At 35.0% G+C, this 18,043-nt stretch overlaps 1 protein-coding gene across 1 annotated transcript; it reads right to left on the reverse strand.

The window, feature by feature from the left end:
• Nucleotides 1-5: 5 nt before the first annotated feature.
• LOC144852257 (leucine-rich repeat-containing protein 9-like) lies at nt 6-16,939 on the reverse strand. Its single transcript, XM_078710034.1, has 32 exons — nt 16,820-16,939; nt 16,219-16,367; nt 15,617-15,838; nt 14,373-14,513; nt 14,146-14,209; nt 13,921-13,991; nt 13,616-13,798; nt 13,197-13,352; nt 12,555-12,757; nt 12,063-12,188; nt 11,228-11,407; nt 10,999-11,122; nt 10,567-10,757; nt 10,083-10,269; nt 9,548-9,684; nt 8,863-9,049; nt 8,581-8,640; nt 8,020-8,151; nt 7,418-7,684; nt 6,838-7,015; nt 6,197-6,417; nt 5,958-6,080; nt 5,437-5,612; nt 5,033-5,096; nt 4,406-4,548; nt 4,076-4,149; nt 3,591-3,808; nt 3,140-3,208; nt 2,647-2,772; nt 2,103-2,277; nt 1,308-1,554; nt 6-1,077 (listed from the first exon to the last, which is right to left on the reverse strand). Exons 2-32 carry the CDS (start codon nt 16,303-16,305, stop codon nt 1,044-1,046), a joined length of 4,566 nt encoding a protein of 1,521 aa, XP_078566160.1. The 5' UTR covers nt 16,306-16,367; nt 16,820-16,939; the 3' UTR covers nt 6-1,043.
• Between the last annotated feature and the right edge of the window lie 1,104 nt (nt 16,940-18,043).

The following is an 18,043-nucleotide window of genomic DNA, read 5'->3' on the forward strand; positions in this document are numbered from 1 at the left end:
TTTGCATAAAAAGTAACATGTTCTTTCCATATAAACATTTTTACAGCCAATAAAATAAAAACTAATATTTACAATCATATCTAATATACAGTATATAAAATAATAACATAATATATAAAGACAATGATTGCAAAAAGAATAAACCCATCTTCTTTTTCTTCTAACACAAATATAAGTTACAGGATAGCCTGGGTCATGTAGCTTGATATGTATTAATACTAAAATTGAGAAGCTGCACCTTTTGGAACGGTTAAAAAACTGGGATGTGGTAAAATACCAATAAACTACAATAACCAAACATAGTGACATGCAAATAGTAGGCAAGACAATTGGAATGACCTTATCTAATACTTGCGAAAAGCCATCTTCGGCGGCCTTCCATGGCCGTCGGGATACGTTTGTGTCGTGGGGATGTTTGTATATTCCAACAATGGATTGGTGGTGAAATATGACAATAAGAATCTTTGTAGTTTATTGTACAAATATGAAAACACATACGGTAGCTTATAATGTAGTAAAATAATACTGTAAGCCTAATACATAAATAACAATAAACCTGCACCAGCAAACACAGCATCGATTAAATGACATATAGGCTTATTTGACTGATTTATTTTGAGGAGATCTAGCTCCTCAAAAAGGCCCAGGCATACATAATCCTGGTGCCACCACTGTTTTTACGGCTGCTGCCGATAACACTACAATTCTTTTGGAGCTACAATATAGTTTCATACCCACCCTTTAAAATTACTCAATTGTTTCAATACTTCATCCAACCTACTCACAGGTTGTCTACCACATCCTGTAAGCATACAAATCCATATTTTTTTATTTATAACTAGTTTTAATCAATTAATAATTGAGCACCCTTCAGAAATCCATCGCCAGCTTAGCTTCGTGAAAATTGCCACTACGGGAAGAATAATGGCTGCCGGCCATAAAATGTGTAGAAGTCTTTGATTGAACTATGACTATGAGGGACCTTTAAATTATAAGAGTACCTCAAACAGCAAACCACAGATAAACTGTTTACACATTTTGCTTCATCTTCGACCTCCTTTTCCTCCATTTCCATACCTAAAAAATAAAAACCAGCATTTATAAAAAACTTTCCAAAATACCTACCTCGCACTGCTCGAATAGAAACGCGAGGAATTGAGGAATAGACCAGTTAAATAAGCCTACTGTTTATTGCAGTGACTGCCTCATAAACTAAATAAACTAAAATACATTGCAGCAAAAAATATAGTTACTGCAGTAACTGCAGTAGTATAATTTTGACACGATCATACAAAAACACAACATACCTGTTGTATGGATCGGTATGCAAATTGTAATTGTCATTCCGATAATCATTTCCGTGATTGTTTCTGCCATACTCATTGCCTCTGGTGTGGTGCGGGACGTATGGAACCTGATGCGACAAATGGTATTGCCGGGTGTAGTTAGCCTGGTTCTGATCATGCCGTTGTCCAAGCCTGAGACCACTATTGTGAGGCGAGATACTTGGTTCGCCAAGCCCATCACTTCTTCTTTGACGGCCATGTTGGGATACTATTATAGAGTAAAATATAGTCATAATCTCACATTTTTTGCAACCATGTTAAAGAGCCAACTGAGATAAGTTTACTTCTAGGTTGGTCCTAATTTGTATACTGTATTATTTGTATGGCATTTGATGAAATAAATGTTTTTTGAATTTGAATTTGAAAAATATAGTCAGTCAATATGCTCTCACTAGGTTTTAAAAAGAACGTTTGGACTTTTAAATTGCTTAACACATTTCAACGTTTGGGCTATGGCTGCCCGAGGAATAGGACATATATGGTTGTGGAATAGGACAAATGGTAGAGGAATAGGACAAATATATGGTAGAGGAATAGGACAAATATATGGTAGAGGGATAGGACAAATATGGTTGTGATATGCCCAAATATGGTAGTGATAAGCCCAAATTGTTGTGATATGCCCAAATATGGTAGTGATATGCCCAAATGTGGTAGTGATAAGTACATCATCATCATATATGGGCACATCACTTTTTTGTCACATAAAGTTTGATAGTGTAAAAAGGGTATTAATCAATTTCACTTCATACGTACTCCTTATATCCTGCTGTATGGAAGGTTGTTCATCCATAAACTGTGCTGATTGTCCGTAACTGTGTCTGTGTTCCAGTGGTGCACCCTGTAACTGGACATTAGTAATTTTGACAGGTGACGTATGATGCTTGTGTGTCACAATACCTGGAAGGGTGTTCTCTACTGTATTGTTTGGCTGTGATAAAGTAATAAGAATTTTATCATTTCATATTTTTTTATAGGAATATTTGTTACTATGTACCATATAAAGTGGTTTATTGTTTATTCAATTCAATTTTATTTTCATTAGATACATCATTATGCAATAACGATACATGAGAGTTTTTTTTAAAGTAGAATGCACTCATTATGCTGGAGAACTTATGAAGACTGCTGTATCTAGAATATAATTTACCATAATTTAAAGATGATGTATCTCCAAAAACAAGAAAAATAGTAGGCTAAAGATGATCAGTTTTAAGTTATTTTACTTTTCATTGTTCAATGGTCTATAATGAATAATTATTTTGTAATGTTTTCTTCATACAAAATGTAAAAACTTTACTTGTTGTTCCATAAAATAAACTTCAGCCTTGGTTCGTTCCTCGACGCTTACTGGTATGCCATCGATACATAACAAGTTAGATTGCCGAAACACAAGCATTGGACGATGCATCAATCGACGAGAAACCTGAGATAAACAAATATGCAAAACGTGATACTACATCGTGATTCTGGGCAAGCACTAATGCTCTGTGATGTCCCTAAATATGGTAGTGATATGCCCAAATATGGTAGTGATATGACATCATGTCCATATATGGGCACATCACATTTTTTTGTCAAATAAAGTTCGATAGCGTAGACAGAGCTTTATGCTGATTCAAGGCAAGCACTGGGAAATAAGGTATTATGACATGTTATCTATCTTGTAGAAAATGCAGGAAATTTCATTTTGATATACAGTAGAACCTCTATTAAGAGGACACCTTCAGTACCTTCAGTACAAAGGTATGAATGGGGGTTTGCTTTAGTAGGAGGGGTTCTAGTATACATACCGGATTACTGATGACAGAAAGCTCAATCAAATTTGATAGCACCTCCAATTTCTCAAGCTCACCAATATCCTAAACAGATAGCAAGAGAATCCAAACAGAAATAATTGTTAAGTTAAATATCACTATTATCAGTTGATTCATATTAAATCTAAATAATTAATCATATTAACAGTTGATATTAATGATCACATATTAACAGTTGATCGACCTATTAAAACTTGATGACAGTAACAGTTTTCTGACATGATAATGACCTACTAACAGTTGATAATGACATATATTAACAGTTGATAATGAGCTATTAACAGTTTATAATGACCTATTAAAATAGTTGATGACATGATGACATGTTCATACTGACATTAACCATTGGCAATGACCTTTTAACACTTGACAATGACCTATTACAATTTAAATTGCCATATTCAACACCAATTTCCAATGTATTTACCTGGATCCTGTTGCTTCCAAGATAAAGTCGTTGCAGGTTCTCCAGATGGCTGAAATGGGTGAGTTCTCTTACTCGGTTCTCTTCCATGTGAAGCTCCACTAGATTCCACTGGTTGATGAAGGAGTGCTCGCTTAAGCTCTTGATCTTGTTCCGGTCCAACACCAGTTCACGCAGATCCTGTAGCCCTTCTAACCCCTCTACTTTGCTTATTTCATTACCTTTTTGTTTGCATGAATTGAAATTATTAGCTAGTATTACTGCTATACTAAAATTGTATACGAATATTCAAGTATGTAACATGTTGATAATTTAATAACTACTGCAAAGTAGCTTTACATCAGGGAGATACATTAATTGGTCAGATGCTTTGCACAACACTGACATAAAAGTCCTACGTCTAGACCACCAAGCTTGCACTGATGGCTATGGTTAGATTCAGGCCCAACCTCCAGGTGAACGTAACACATATAACAGTTAACACATACCTTGTAAAAACAGAGCTTTGAGTGATGTCAGTCTTCCTAACTGCAGCTTTGACAAATCACTGATAGCATTGTAACTATAAAATAATGTTTATATTGAAAATGAATGTGTGAGAGACACCTTGTACAGCACCTGGCCTGTTCCATTTTCCTGGTGAGGGGTGTCCATTTCTGGAATAATGGTACTGTAATTGTATCTTCTAGTAAGGATTTTAGGAAATAGACTAAATCAATCTTGAGCACTTTGTGGATATGTGCGCTTTATAAATCTTATTATCTTATCTTATATTATCTTATCTACTAAATTAAAATAATTTCTAAAACTCTTCTTACCCCAGGTGCAACACTTCTAGATTCTCCAGCACTGGTAGATAGTTTTCAGGTGCATAAACTTCGACCTCTTTCACTCCCTTTTTATGACTCTGCTTCACCTTTGGTATAATATGCTCAACATGATTGTGGTTTAAACATAGCACCTATAGTACAAAATAGTTATTGACACATTTAATGCTGTTACTGGGGTTACAATATACAGGAACAGTTGTGGATTAAGGATTTTGAAATAGGGGTCCCAGGGCCTAAAAGCAGTGAAATGAACTGCTGAACTGAATTTGATGTCCTATCTTTTGGATCTATACAATTTGTGAAATTTAGAGGGGCTGGGCCGGCTGGGCACTTTCTTGAATCCGCCCCTGAGGAGTGATTTGAGTGATGCCCATTGCATTATTGTATCAGTATGGCTTTAAATTTATAACTTTTTAAAGGATATATTGCTGTGCTTCGTTTACAATGTCCTTGTTTATTTATTTTTTTTAAATAGCTATTCTTTTTAAAACAATGAGTATCATATCTCTGTACTCTGCCAGAATTAAGTTTTTATCATATCATATCGTTGCATAGATATAGGCCTAGTGTACAATAATCCTATGTAAATGTTAAGATCTGACAAATAACACTTACACGGAGATTGATAAGATGGATGAGGCCACTGAATGATGTCAAGTTATTGTGCTCTAAATTAATGCTGAAAATGGAAGAAAAACATTATAAATAATTAGTTTCATAATCACAGGAATAATAAAAAAGCGTGCATGCTAACTTATTTCTGAGCCACATCAAGTAAAAGCTGCGCGAACAATAAGTTTTTTGTCAATAACGTCACATGGAAAAAATTCTCACCAAAATGTTTACAGAAAGCATTAGAGCGCGTTAATTATCACCAATAGATATCACATTTCCGTTAGTTAGGGTTAATTCCAAATGACACATGATGCATAAACTAACCAATCAAATTACAATAATACAATCTGATGTGTTATAGAATAAAATATCCTGAATTGTAAAAATGAAAAACTGTAGCTGACCTTCTAAGATTGATGAATTGATCTCCTATTCCAAGATCAGCATGCCTAATGTTACAGCCTGGAACATCCAGCTCTCGTACATCTAAAAAGTTGGCATGGCCGAGCCGTTCCGCAACAAAATCTTGTGTTAGTCTTCCCCCAAATGCATCACGGGCAGTGTTGCCTTCCATTGCCTCCTGTAATTAAACAAATCTGCCTAATCAATTTACGTATATCATTTACTTTTTAAAAAAATAATTCTTATAACTTCTGATAGGAACTGCTGTCAATTCTCCTAATACCAGACACCCTTGGCCTGGTCTAATATTTCTAAATTTCAAGACATTCTGGTATAACTAATACTGTTTGTTGTTAATGGTAAAAAAAGAATTTTGGACATTTTGGATCTGAGGCTAAATTTGAGAGAGGTATTGGGTATTGGGAGTCAAACTGAATTTTGGACTTCAAGCAAAATTTGATTTTAGGGGAGATTTCAGTTTCAGAGAGTCTGGTATTGAGTGTAGTCAACACTATTTACTTACAATAGCTGTACCATCAAGCGCCTTGAGAGTTTTAAGGTGGTATATAATGTACAAACGACAATTCTCAATCTCTCTTGATATGGGATTACCGTAGAGATCCAGGATAACAAAACTGGGAAGGTTCTAAAAAAACAAAAATCCATTTTTTTAAGAAAATCAAAACTGAAAGGAATACCATTGTACAAATTAATTGAATTTAACCAATCAGTCACTCATGAATAATACAGTACTATGTATACCTTTAGATGAAATATTTCTCTGATGTTCCTTATCGAATTATTTCCCACGTAGAGTTCAATGAGAGAGGTTACTTTGTCTAAGCCGTTGAGAGAATTGATCCGGTTGTTTCCAAGGGAAATACTTTGTAACTGTGGCAGCTTGTCCAGATTGGCTCCATCTAAACTGACGATGTAATTGCTTCCAATGTTCAGGGTGTGTAGGCAGGTAAGTTTTGAAATACCTGGAATATGAAAATTGTCTCACCATTACGTATGGAGTTCATTGGAACCATTGACTACAGTGATAGTTTTGAAATACCTAGAAAATGGAAATAGTCAGGTACTTTTTTCGCTCAAGCTCTTATGAGTTCAGTTGTGGCAAGCTCTCATTTTTAAAGAGTTGGAGAATGAAGCAGTGAAATGGTTCCTTTGCATCATCTTACTTAGGTTACTTTTAGGATGTTTCGTGGCCTCTTTCTTTCTTTTGTGTAAAGCAATTTAACATTTGTAAATAGCGCCACATAACAAAACAATTGTTATTAACCATATAAATATATTATGGTCCTCTTTTCGTAATTATGTCTATCAACACACCAGATAAACACATATAATAGGGTTCAGAGGTTATTTACATGCCCATGATCTAAAGGATGACATCATACCTTCTAATTTATAGATACAGTTGTCTTCTAGGGAGAGTTCCTCCATCATCAAACAGTTGTCCAGCCCTTCAATCTTGGTGATGTCATTGTTATTGAATGAAGCCCAGCGTAGGTTCACCAATCGGTCAATGTTGGACAACTTGCTGATGTGTTGACCATCCAAGTTTAGAGTGGTCACCTTCATAAAAAAAAATATTTGAATGTTTACAATGATATATTTGTTTACTAAGAGTAAGAAGGTAAATCATCACATTTTTTGGGAGAAAAAGTGGTACCCATATTCAAATGAGGTACTTATACTTAAATGAGGTCAAGTGAGTTGTATTGATATGTACAAATAGAAACCTACTCCAGTTCTAAAGCTATGTCTACACTATCAATCTAGTTTGAAAAAAAAGTGTGTTGTGACAGAATATGGTAGTGACATCATTGTGCCCATATATGGGTACATCACATTTTTTTGTCACATAAAGTTTGATAGTGTAGATAGGTCTAGTGAAATCAAAGGTCTTTTTTCCCATATATTTCTATTGTAAGTGAACATAGTATAAAATATAGTTACAAAGGACTCTCAACCTACCTTTGAATACCATTGGCTATCATTCTCACTGACTCTGTCAGGTTTCAGGCGACTGGTCATAGACAACAACTGAGCGAAGGATGCTAAGCTAAGGCTGCGTGGCCTACTCTGGTCTAAACGTGAATGCGCAAGAAGAGAAACCTGGGATATACGTGATCCAGCTGCCATACGTAAGGCTGCCGTGGCTTCGGCCTCTGTCACTGCTTCACCGTTGAACTTGCACAAAGATTTTAGCCTTCCTATTGCTCTTAAGCGCAATCCTTCAGGCTATAAATAGGAAACAAAAACATTCTTAACTATTAAAAGTATGCTCAAATGATGCAAACAAGAAAAAATTGTAACTAACAATATTTCACAAAAAGCTAAATAATCCATACAGGATTCAAATTTAGCTTCATTACAATATAATAAAACAAAGGCTTCTGTCTTTGATATAAAGTTTGCAGTACACCACATATATATAGTTTTGAAAAGAACTGTTGAGTTTCTCTACGTTTCGATCAATATACTTTGATCATCCTCAGGAGTAAAAATGCCTCTGTCTTTCCTACCAGAATATTCCCACTAGAATATTTGAAAGACTCCAGTACAAACAAACTTACTTTCTGCCAGTTGTTATGCCGTAGATCTAATGTGGTCAGACTGCTAGCATGCTTACGAAGAACAGACAGATCATCTCGTGTATTAGTTAAATCATTCCAACTTATATCTAAGTATTTCAGCTTTGTCATATTCTTTAAGAAAAAACATCAATTTTAATACTATTTTGTTAGCTCTCTATCTCTCTGACACCCAAACATTATATAAAATATTTTACTCTATTAAAGAAATTCTTTCCAGATAATCAAACATTATAATCTGGACTAAAGCTCTTCATTTCTAAAATTCCTTGTAAAATTGATTTTCCGTTTTATTTATATTTAAATCTAGCTTATTTATCCCAGAGTTTATATATAGTTTTACTAGAGGGTGGACTCCAATGTCATTGCAGTTTAAAAAGTGATTCTTCATAGAGAGGGAACCAACAAGATGGTGATGGTGACTGCAATTGACCATTAGATATGTCAGTCGTGCCTCCTACACAGTCACTCACTCAATCACAGCGTTAAACATGAGAAGTATTCTATACATCTCTAGCCAATCTTATAAACTTTTTGATTTACCCTCAATCCATCCAGTGTAAACAGCTTGTTGAAACTTGCATCTATATATTCCAGATTATTCTAAGTTACAAAGAAAAAAATGTTTTACCAAATGTGTTTGACAATAAAAATATACTAGAAATACTATAGAAAATAATTGAATTAAACAAATGTGGCTCATTTGAATAACGATCAAGTATATGGCTTTTTAATATGAGATGAACATTTTAGGTTTTTGTGAAATTAAGGTAATGATTCATAATGGTCGATAGTAGTGATTCAAATACTGAAAACAATATATACCATGTTAGCTATATCTTCTAGCTTTGTAAGGTCATTAAAACTGATGATGAGCTTCTTGAGTGATGCCAGTGTGGCTACAGGCTTAAGCTTAGCTAAGCCGTTACCATTCAGATTTAACACAGTAAGACCAAGCATTGACTTGGTGTTGGCACTCTGCATTATCAACTCCTCATTCAAAGTGATTAACCTGCAAGTAATAAATAGGAAGTACTAAAAATGTAAATATTTTACGATTTTGTCTTACTGACCGTGATATATAATAGAGAGCCTTTGATTGCGACGACCTATGCCAAACTGTGTTGAGAAATTGAGTGAGGAAGCACAATAAACTAACATGACATTAACTGGTCTTTGCAAATCAAAAACTCTCTAAATAGTCGTTCACACCCGTTCCAGCACGGTTCTGGTCCGGCTCCGGCAAGTAAAACGTAAATGTTTCGATTTCACGTGGCTATGAGCATATCGATTGGTGCATAGCCACATGGAGCGTCATGAAAACGAAACATTCATGTTTGATTTGATTTGCTGGCGTCGGACTGGAACCGTGCCGGAACAGGTGTGAAAGACCCTTGGATTAGATTTACAGAATTAATTACTGTTAATGTTAACAGTTTCTGACAAACTTAAGCCATGGCCTACAGTTCAAAAGCAAACAATTTTCCATTCCAACATTAAAATGAATTACCTAGGCCTTGGTTTTACAGTTGGTTTCATTTGAAGAACATCATCATCAATAGTCTCATCCAATGGCTGTTCAAGTAACTTAGTCTTTTCACTTTGTGAAAGTTCATTCATTGAGACAAAAGGAGATGGGTGAGGCTCCTGAAAAATTTAATAATATAAGACTTTATTCAACAGAATGAAAGTACTGTAGATATATATTTAAATTTGTAATATTAAGCTCTGTCTACACTATCAAACTAGTTTGACAAAAAAGTGTGATGTGCCCAAAAATATGGTAGTGATGCTCAAATAATGGTATTGATATGACATCATCATGTCCATATATAGGAACATCACATTTTTTTGTCACATAAAGTTTGATTGTGTAGACGGACCTTTAGACAGCAATTATTATATCAGACAAGAGGCAGTGAGGTAAAAATAGTTCAAAACTCAATTTTTTTTTTTCACAGTGAATTGAATGAGGAACTATAGAAGGCATTTCTGGGGACAACCCCATAAAGGTTTTACCTTATTAATAATGTAACAATTAATACCTTTGTTTTATACTCAAAGTCAATGACATATTCTGGTAGTACCATTTGATGATCAAAGATAAACCATTCACATTGCCTTGAACTGCATTCGCACCATTTAGCTGATGGGTCCAGGCTAGTGGCGGTTTTACACTGAGACTTTGGACGGAAGACTGAATTGGCTCCTGGATAGAACTCTTGCCTCAATCTAAGTAGAACACTTTTTGAATTAAACATTTGGATATTTGTTTTACAACCTGCAGGAGGCCTTAAAAAGCAATGACCAATTCACCTTAACAAAACAAATGTCATTAAAACTAAAACAAAATAGTAAACAAAACATTGGCTATTTGGTTGCTACTAAAGCAAATGAACAGCCTATTACCTGAATGTCAGACTTACATCAAGGAGGTCTTACACAATCGCTTGTGATCAATCGCCTCTCCACCAAAAAAACCTGTGATTAAACAACTAAAACAAACTAATAGTCACACACGAAACTTACCCCATTTTGAGATCTAACGCTGGGCTACTTTTACCAAGAAACACTTTGCAAACATATAACTGTCCATAACGAAAAGGACACGGATCGGCAGAAGGCGTCTTTCCAGCTTTTCGTAGTGCTGCGCTTATTCTTTTTTCTTCACAAACACTCAGACTATTAGACAGTGGAACTGCAGCATCTCTACCAAGTTGCTAGAGAATATAATAAAGTATGTATAGCATAAACAAAAAAGAATTATTCTACCACACATAAAGGATGTAAAAAACATAAAGCTCTGTCTACACTATCAACCTTTATGTGACAAAAAATGTGATGAGCCCATATATGGACATGATGATGTCATATCACTACCATATGTGTGCATGCCACTACCACATTTGGGCACATCACACTAGCTTAAGACATGATTGAATATTTGCATGTTAAACTTACCCGATATGTCTCTGCGTCCAAACAACCCTCTTCAAGCAATCTCATTGGTTCGTTCTCATTTCCTGGCAAATCAGGGTCATACACAAAGAACAAGTATTCTTGGAGTCTCTTTAGAGACTGCCCTCTGTGAACAAAAACAACAGTAGCAGTCATTAAGTCCCTACATAGTTCAATATTCTCAAAATTCCGTAAGCACAGTGATTAAAATTTCAGAGACAAAAATACATACTTGCTATTGAATGGTGACTCTTCATTTTCCGCTAATTGTTCCATCTTTTTATCAAATTTGTAGCGTAGTGTTCGATTGTGCACCCTCAAGATATGATGGATCTTAATACCCAGAATGCCATGCGGCTTGTAATCTGCTGCACAAAAACGAGCCAAGATCAGATCTTGACAAGATGTAAACCTTTATGAGAACAAACAATAAAACCATTGTTTTTTTTATTTATTATTTAACTTTATTTCCAAAAATTGTAATATCACCACTGTGGGTTACAAAATCTGATTAAGTTCTTACATGTATGCTATCTACAACCAAAAAAAAAAAATAAAATAAAGAAAAAAAAATGACAAAAGCCACTTAATTCATTTACATGAGATTGCCAGCAACAGAAATAAGTCATTAAAATTACTCAACTTTAAATTTCTGATGAGTAAATCATTTTTAAGTGTACTTAAAAGATTAGTTAGTTAACCATTGTTAAGACCATGAAAACAACAAACGCATTGAGGCCAAAGCTCAGGTGTAACCTGATGGAACAAACCCTTAGTCCCTTATTCTCCCCGATGCTCTCGACATGCATATAACATATAATATGGGGTTCCTTATTATATGCTATGGACTCCGACATACATGCCTTTTATTCTCAGCTCTCTCTAATCTACTACATAACATGTGCTCCATCCATGTTGTCTCTTTCCGTCTCTCTTTATACCCTCCATCGGATTTTATGCGATATATTAGCGGGTCACTTCATTCCCCCTCTCATGAAGGGTTACATGCTTACCATTACAACAAACAGGTATACAAATTCATACAGGATAAAGTGAAAACAACATACCAAATATCTGAAGGTTTGCCATCCTCAAATCTAACATTGCCTCCGGTCTCCAACTCTGTTAGTAAACGTTTAACTGACAAATCTGATTTGATTTGTGCTACGCTTTCTTTGTGAAATAAATCTAACCTGAAAAAATACATAAAATTATACAATGCCAATAAGATCACAATTATATTAGAAATTAATTAAATACTTTTGGTACATGTATATTTCAGAAGTTATCAGTTTGAAAAGCATGTTAAAAACAATCTGTTGCTTGTTATTAAGCTCATCTTTAAGAACCAACCAAGTGTTTTCTTTAGTGGTGTCTTCTGGAAAGGAGTATTCCCTGAATAGGGTTGGTTTTTGTGTTAAAACATATACAGTAATTTTCCTGGCTTGTTTCACAAAAAAGTGACAAACGGACCAAACTTTATAGTAAGTCTGTTGCCATCATCCGACCTTCTAAATATGAATTATATATTCCTCAAAGTTTTGTTTTGCATTAATTACTTTTCTAGTTCTTCGTAACATGTTTTACATCGCTCTATCAGTGCTATCAGTTTCTGTTTAGCAGATTCAACAAAGTCGGTTTGCTTATCCTCTTCTTCATGATGGTCGCTTTCGGTTCCACTCCCATGATCCTCTTGTTCTCCCTTAGGAGTGTTGACTACTTGAGCTGGTTTTCCCTTACTTTCCTCTTGTAGTCGTTCTATCTGAATTTATAAAAAATAAATAAAAGAATAATTGAAAATGCACACTAAAATTTCTAATTGAGATTGTTTTTGGGTGTTGTTCAATTATTAGTACCAACCACTTAGTTTCCCATCTAAAAGACAAGATAATGATACACTAGTATTAAAGTATAGAGGACACTCAATAAGATGGCCTAGGAGGCAGTCTCTTTACGACCAATTTACACGAAACAAATATAGACTCTATGTTATTTCTTATGACCATTTACACAAAACGCGGAGCGGATAGATACTACATATTCTACGTGGGACAAGCTATATGGTCTTCCACTTATCGTTACTGCTTGTCTTTGTAAACTTTATACTTCCATTCATACTACACGATACTACTACACTGGTATCACATGTGATCACATACAGTATTTAAGATGCCCTAAAGTATATTTCAGTACAATAATACCTCTTTTATCATGAACGAAACTTTTCTTATTCGTTCTCTGGTTGCCTTGGTAATAGCAACTTTGTCTCGTTGTAACTGATGGAGCATGTCCGCCATGTTTCTTTTCAGGGTTTTTACTCGCATGTTGTAATACATTTTCTTCTTAACAACAGTCGCCTAAATAAACAAAACCAAACACAGACTTTTAGTACTTGCACTTAGTACTTACACAGTGTACTGATTTTGAAAGAATGTTGTTTGCATTTGGAATCTATGATATAGTAGAACCTCTATTAAATGGACACATCCAAGTGTCCTCTTAATAGGGGTGTTCCCTGAATAGGGGTGTCCAAAAGGAGTGGTTCTATTGTTTATGGGAAAAATCTGATTTTTTTTGTCATCTACTTTTGTGATGGTGAAGATTGTTAATTACATTTTACCTCTGCTAATTCTCTCATAGCTTTGTTAGAAACATCTACTGTATCCAATCTTTGCAGCAGAGGTAGATGATAGAGTATATGTGTTGAATAGTTACATAGACAACAAACTGGATTAGGAGCATACATTGGATCCTTTAAACCAAGAGTGTGTACATTTGGTAGCCTTACTAGTCCAGTCAGATCCTACAAAAAACATTTAAATTATCAATATAGTTGTGCCATGAAGTCAATACAATTTAAATATGTTTTCTATAAAACTTAATTCATGTTATTTTAATTAAATATATATTTCTCTGTTGCCTTGCCTTAAAAGAACAAATTCTGTTTCCAGATAAATTGAGAACTTCAAGACTGGTAAGGCTATCGAGACCACGCCCTACAACAAAAAAGAAACAAAATGACAAAACTGGACAAATTCTAGATGAAAAAGACAAGAGTATACAGTCACAAACTAATTGTAAATATCAATAAACCATCACTAAAAGTCAATTAAAGAAAGTCATTAAAAAATGTGTAAAATATCTACATACCGATTTTTTCAATTCTGTTATCTGCAAGATTAAGCTCCTTCAACTTTGTAAGTCCATAAAGACCCTTAAACACAATGTAAACAAAAATTTGTTAAAAATTGATAAAGTTTAAATACACTGGACGGCACATCATACAAAACACTGGTTTTAATTTGTTTGTAAGCTAGGTGACGTGAAAGGGGCAATAGACACACAGCAAAGTGAAATAATTTAAAAATTAAACATACCTCAATGTTTGTTATTTGATTGCATGACAACCAAAGCAGTTGTAAGTCTTTTAAATGCTCTAAATTCTCTAGCTTTGATATATTGTTAGCGTACAGATACAATCGCTGTAGCTTCTTGCAATCTTCCAAACCTTCAATTTTCTGCAAATTTTAAACAAAGATGGTGCATTAAAAGTACATGTACAATCTTCATGTTATAATGCGTGGTTACAGGACCGTACTCATGGGACTCTTCCCTGTCCTTCGTTCCTTTTCTTTGGCCTTGTTGTACAATCTTCATGTTATAATGCATGGTTACAGGACCGTACTTAGGCGACTCTTCCCTGTCCTTCGTTCCTTTTCTTTGACCTTGTTGTACAATCTTCATGTTATAATGCATGGTTACAGGACCGTACTTAGGTGACTCTTCCCTGTCCTTCGTTCCTTTTCTTGGGCCTTGCTGTACAATCTTCATGTTATCATGCATGGTTACAGGACCGTACTTAGGCGACTCTTCCCTGTCCTTCGTTCCTTTTCTTTGGCCTTGTTGTACAATCTTCATGTTATAATGCATAGTTACAGGACCGTACTTATGGGACTCTTCCCTGTCCTTCATTCCTTTTCTTTGGCCTTGTTGTACAATCTTCATGTTATAATGCGTGGTTACAGGACCGTACTTAGGCGACTCTTCCCTGTCCTTCGTTCCTTTTCTTTGGCCTTGTTGTACAATCTTCATGTTATAATGCATGGTTACAGGATCGTACTTATGCGACTCTTCCTTATCCTTCATTCCTTTTCTTGGACTACTGTCATCCTTTGGAATGGTTTATCAATTTCTATCCATCAGGCTACTGCAGTCGCTTATTTTAAGGCTGCTCTGAAAACTCATTTTCTAAAACTATTTTTTTCTCCACATAAGCCCCAATTATTATTATTATTAGGCTACAGAGGCCTTGGCTATAAAGTTGTGATGTGCAATGAATTAGAATGTCAGATAAATCATGTATGATTCCACCAAACTTTCGAGTTAAAATCAGGCATTTAATAAATAGACAAACTGAAACTGAAACTATATTCTCATCATCAGAACAGAAAACAACGCCCAGAGTACTTATATACCAATAGGACAGGTTGTATGTAAATGAGGAAGTAATTAACATAATAAAAACAACAAGAAACATGGACAACAAACAATCATATGGCAAGCGTGACGCCTAAATTGTCATTTCAACAATGCATTGCAAGGCTGTGAGAGAGTTACCCACCTGTATTTTACATTCTGATAGCCAAAATTCTTTTAACTTTTTACACGTTGTAAGCCCACTGATCTTAGTCACCTCAAGGCCCATGAATATCAACGTTGTCAAGTTGCTAAACAAGTGCAGTCCAACAATTTTGGTACAATTTGAGAAAAATAGTTCCAAAACCTGAACATTACTGCCGGTTCCCTGATCCAACCTGTTGTATTTCACTCCATTAACAGTGCACTATGGGTAACAGTAGAGACAGAATAAATGTTACATAATCATTACAAATAAGATTTAACAATTCATGAGTGATAATTATATCTCTTATTATAATTTATTTTCTACATAGTTACAGTATTTATAACTTAATAAAAAATTAATACAGCTAATGCTACAATTAAAAAAGTTGAATACAAATAATGAATTACATATGATTTTTAATTCTTTATTCATTCATTATTTTTAGGTAGTGGAACTTATTGTCCACCAAAAACATGAAAAATGAAGATTAATAAAATAGAATAGACCATTTGTAGTTTTAAGCAAGTTAAAAAAAATGTTTCACTCGTGAAAAAAAATCATTTTTTTCAGGACAAAATATCTTAAAATGATTATTTTACCAATTCTTTCAGGGTGTTCTCTTCCTCGTCGGAGTTGAGAAGTCGGCCCTGGACTTTCACAGGAGAAGACGTATCTGAATCAGACATGTTTTATTTATCAGTTCTTCAGCTGTAGGCCTAGGCTAGTGTAAGAAATCCATCTATAAAATCTGTAAAGACAAGCATAAAAAAGACTAAGAAGACCCATCCAGGACCATGCCAACACAAAACATTGAATATTGGCACAGACAGCGGTTTACCTTAATTTTATCCAAAACGTAATTAAGCATGGCCTATCAACCAGTTCCAGGAATAGTTTATCATTCAGATACCTTCATTCTACTCTACCTAGACTAGGCCTCTAGCTAGACTAACCACAGTGCAAGAGGCCGGGCCTAGCCGGGTCTACCCTGCTAGGCTAGCCTAGCTATCTAGTACTAGCTAGGCCAAGAAGTAGCGTAGTAGTAGTAGTAGGCCTAGGCTACCTAGGCTAGGGCTATGGCCTAACTAAGGCTAGAGAGGCTAGCTAGCTAGTAGCTAGGCCTAGGCCTAGCCTCTATAGACTATAATGATCTAATTTTATCAATATCTTACGGTCTCAAATCAGACTATTACTTCTTACTGTATTTAAATTTTACAACAACAATTCAACCACCAAAACACAGATGTCAATCTACTTTAGGCCCACTAACTAAAGCCAATTCGAATCACAATGACAGAACGGAGATCGCGGAAAGAAAAGTTAGTTCTGAATTTCCTCCATGATGTTTATTTTTTTTCAGCTCCTTGAGTGCTTATTGGTTGAAATAGTCACATGGTATAGCCGTATCTAGGCTTATTTGACCTTTGCACTTGACAACCATAGACTCAATAAGCCAGCATGTAAGGATTACTAATTAATAAATAGTCTGGAGAAAAAGCCTAGATGAAAATACTACAGTAAGTCGAAAGTAGTCAAGAAAACTTTATTTGATTACTATTTTTACATTAGGTGGAAGTACATTTGTGACTTAAATACTGCTTTTGTACCTTTCTGGCAGTTTATAAGCCTATTAGCGTGGAAATACAATTCATTTTTTCATTTCCATGAGTGCATGCAAGTGACTAAAACAAAGTGTTGATTTTTCTTAGTCTTACCTTCTTGTTTGTTTTATACAGTATTTTTGTAAATGTAAATGTATTTTAGTTGCCTGAATAAATAATAATGATAACTCCAAATTAAAAGATAGAACATATTTTGACGTTTCAGTCTATTTTATTTGAAAGTATTTTAGTACTGTAATCATCAGCAGCAGGCCTGCGGGAATAAAGTTCCTGAGGAGGGTTAAAAGCGGTCTAGCGCCCTCTATTATTGTTAAAAGTTTCGTGCGAGAGAAGTGTTGAACGTTTCAGAAAAATTAGCCAATCGTTGTACCGACAGTTTTCGGAATACCCGGGTAGCAACAGCAATATCTGGCCTGGCCAATCAGCGTATTCCAAAATGTCATCATGTAATTTGCATATAGTCTCAGCCAATCAGATAAATTTAGCTACGAGTTAACCCACATCAGACGAACTTATTTGCCTTTTTGTGCGCGGAAGTGAGGATCAGAGGACGGTGTTAAGAAGAGAGCCGAGTAGGTAGGTGCTTTATTTGTTTTAATTATTAATAATACAGTGCTTTTGATTCAGGAATCGACAAAAAAAAAAAACCAGCAAACTTCCACTTCTGATTTTCTGATTGTCATTCAATATTGTGCGTGCACAGGCCTGGTCTCACTTGCCACGATCACACAAGACATCAATCAAGACAGAATTGAACTTGATTGAAGACGATAAACTTAGGTCTGGCCTAGGCCTAGCCCTT

The sequence above is a fragment of the Antedon bifida genome, chromosome 9 (genome assembly GCF_963402885.1).
Source record: "Antedon bifida chromosome 9, ecAntBifi1.1, whole genome shotgun sequence".
NCBI lineage: Eukaryota > Metazoa > Echinodermata > Crinoidea > Comatulida > Antedonidae > Antedon > Antedon bifida.

Excerpts from the sequence above, each read along its gene's own strand:
- LOC144852257 (XM_078710034.1), bottom strand. The coding sequence starts at position 16,305 with ATGTCTGATTCAGATACGTCTTCTCCTGTGAAAGTCCAGGGCCGACTT. Across the intron at positions 9,685-10,082 it reads ACTTTGAGTATAAAACAAAG|GAGCCTCACCCATCTCCTTT; the intron begins GTATTAATTGTT and ends TAAATTTTTCAG. Across the intron at positions 4,549-5,032 it reads TCCATCTTATCAATCTCCGT|GTGCTATGTTTAAACCACAA; the intron begins GTAAGTGTTATT and ends TTTGTACTATAG.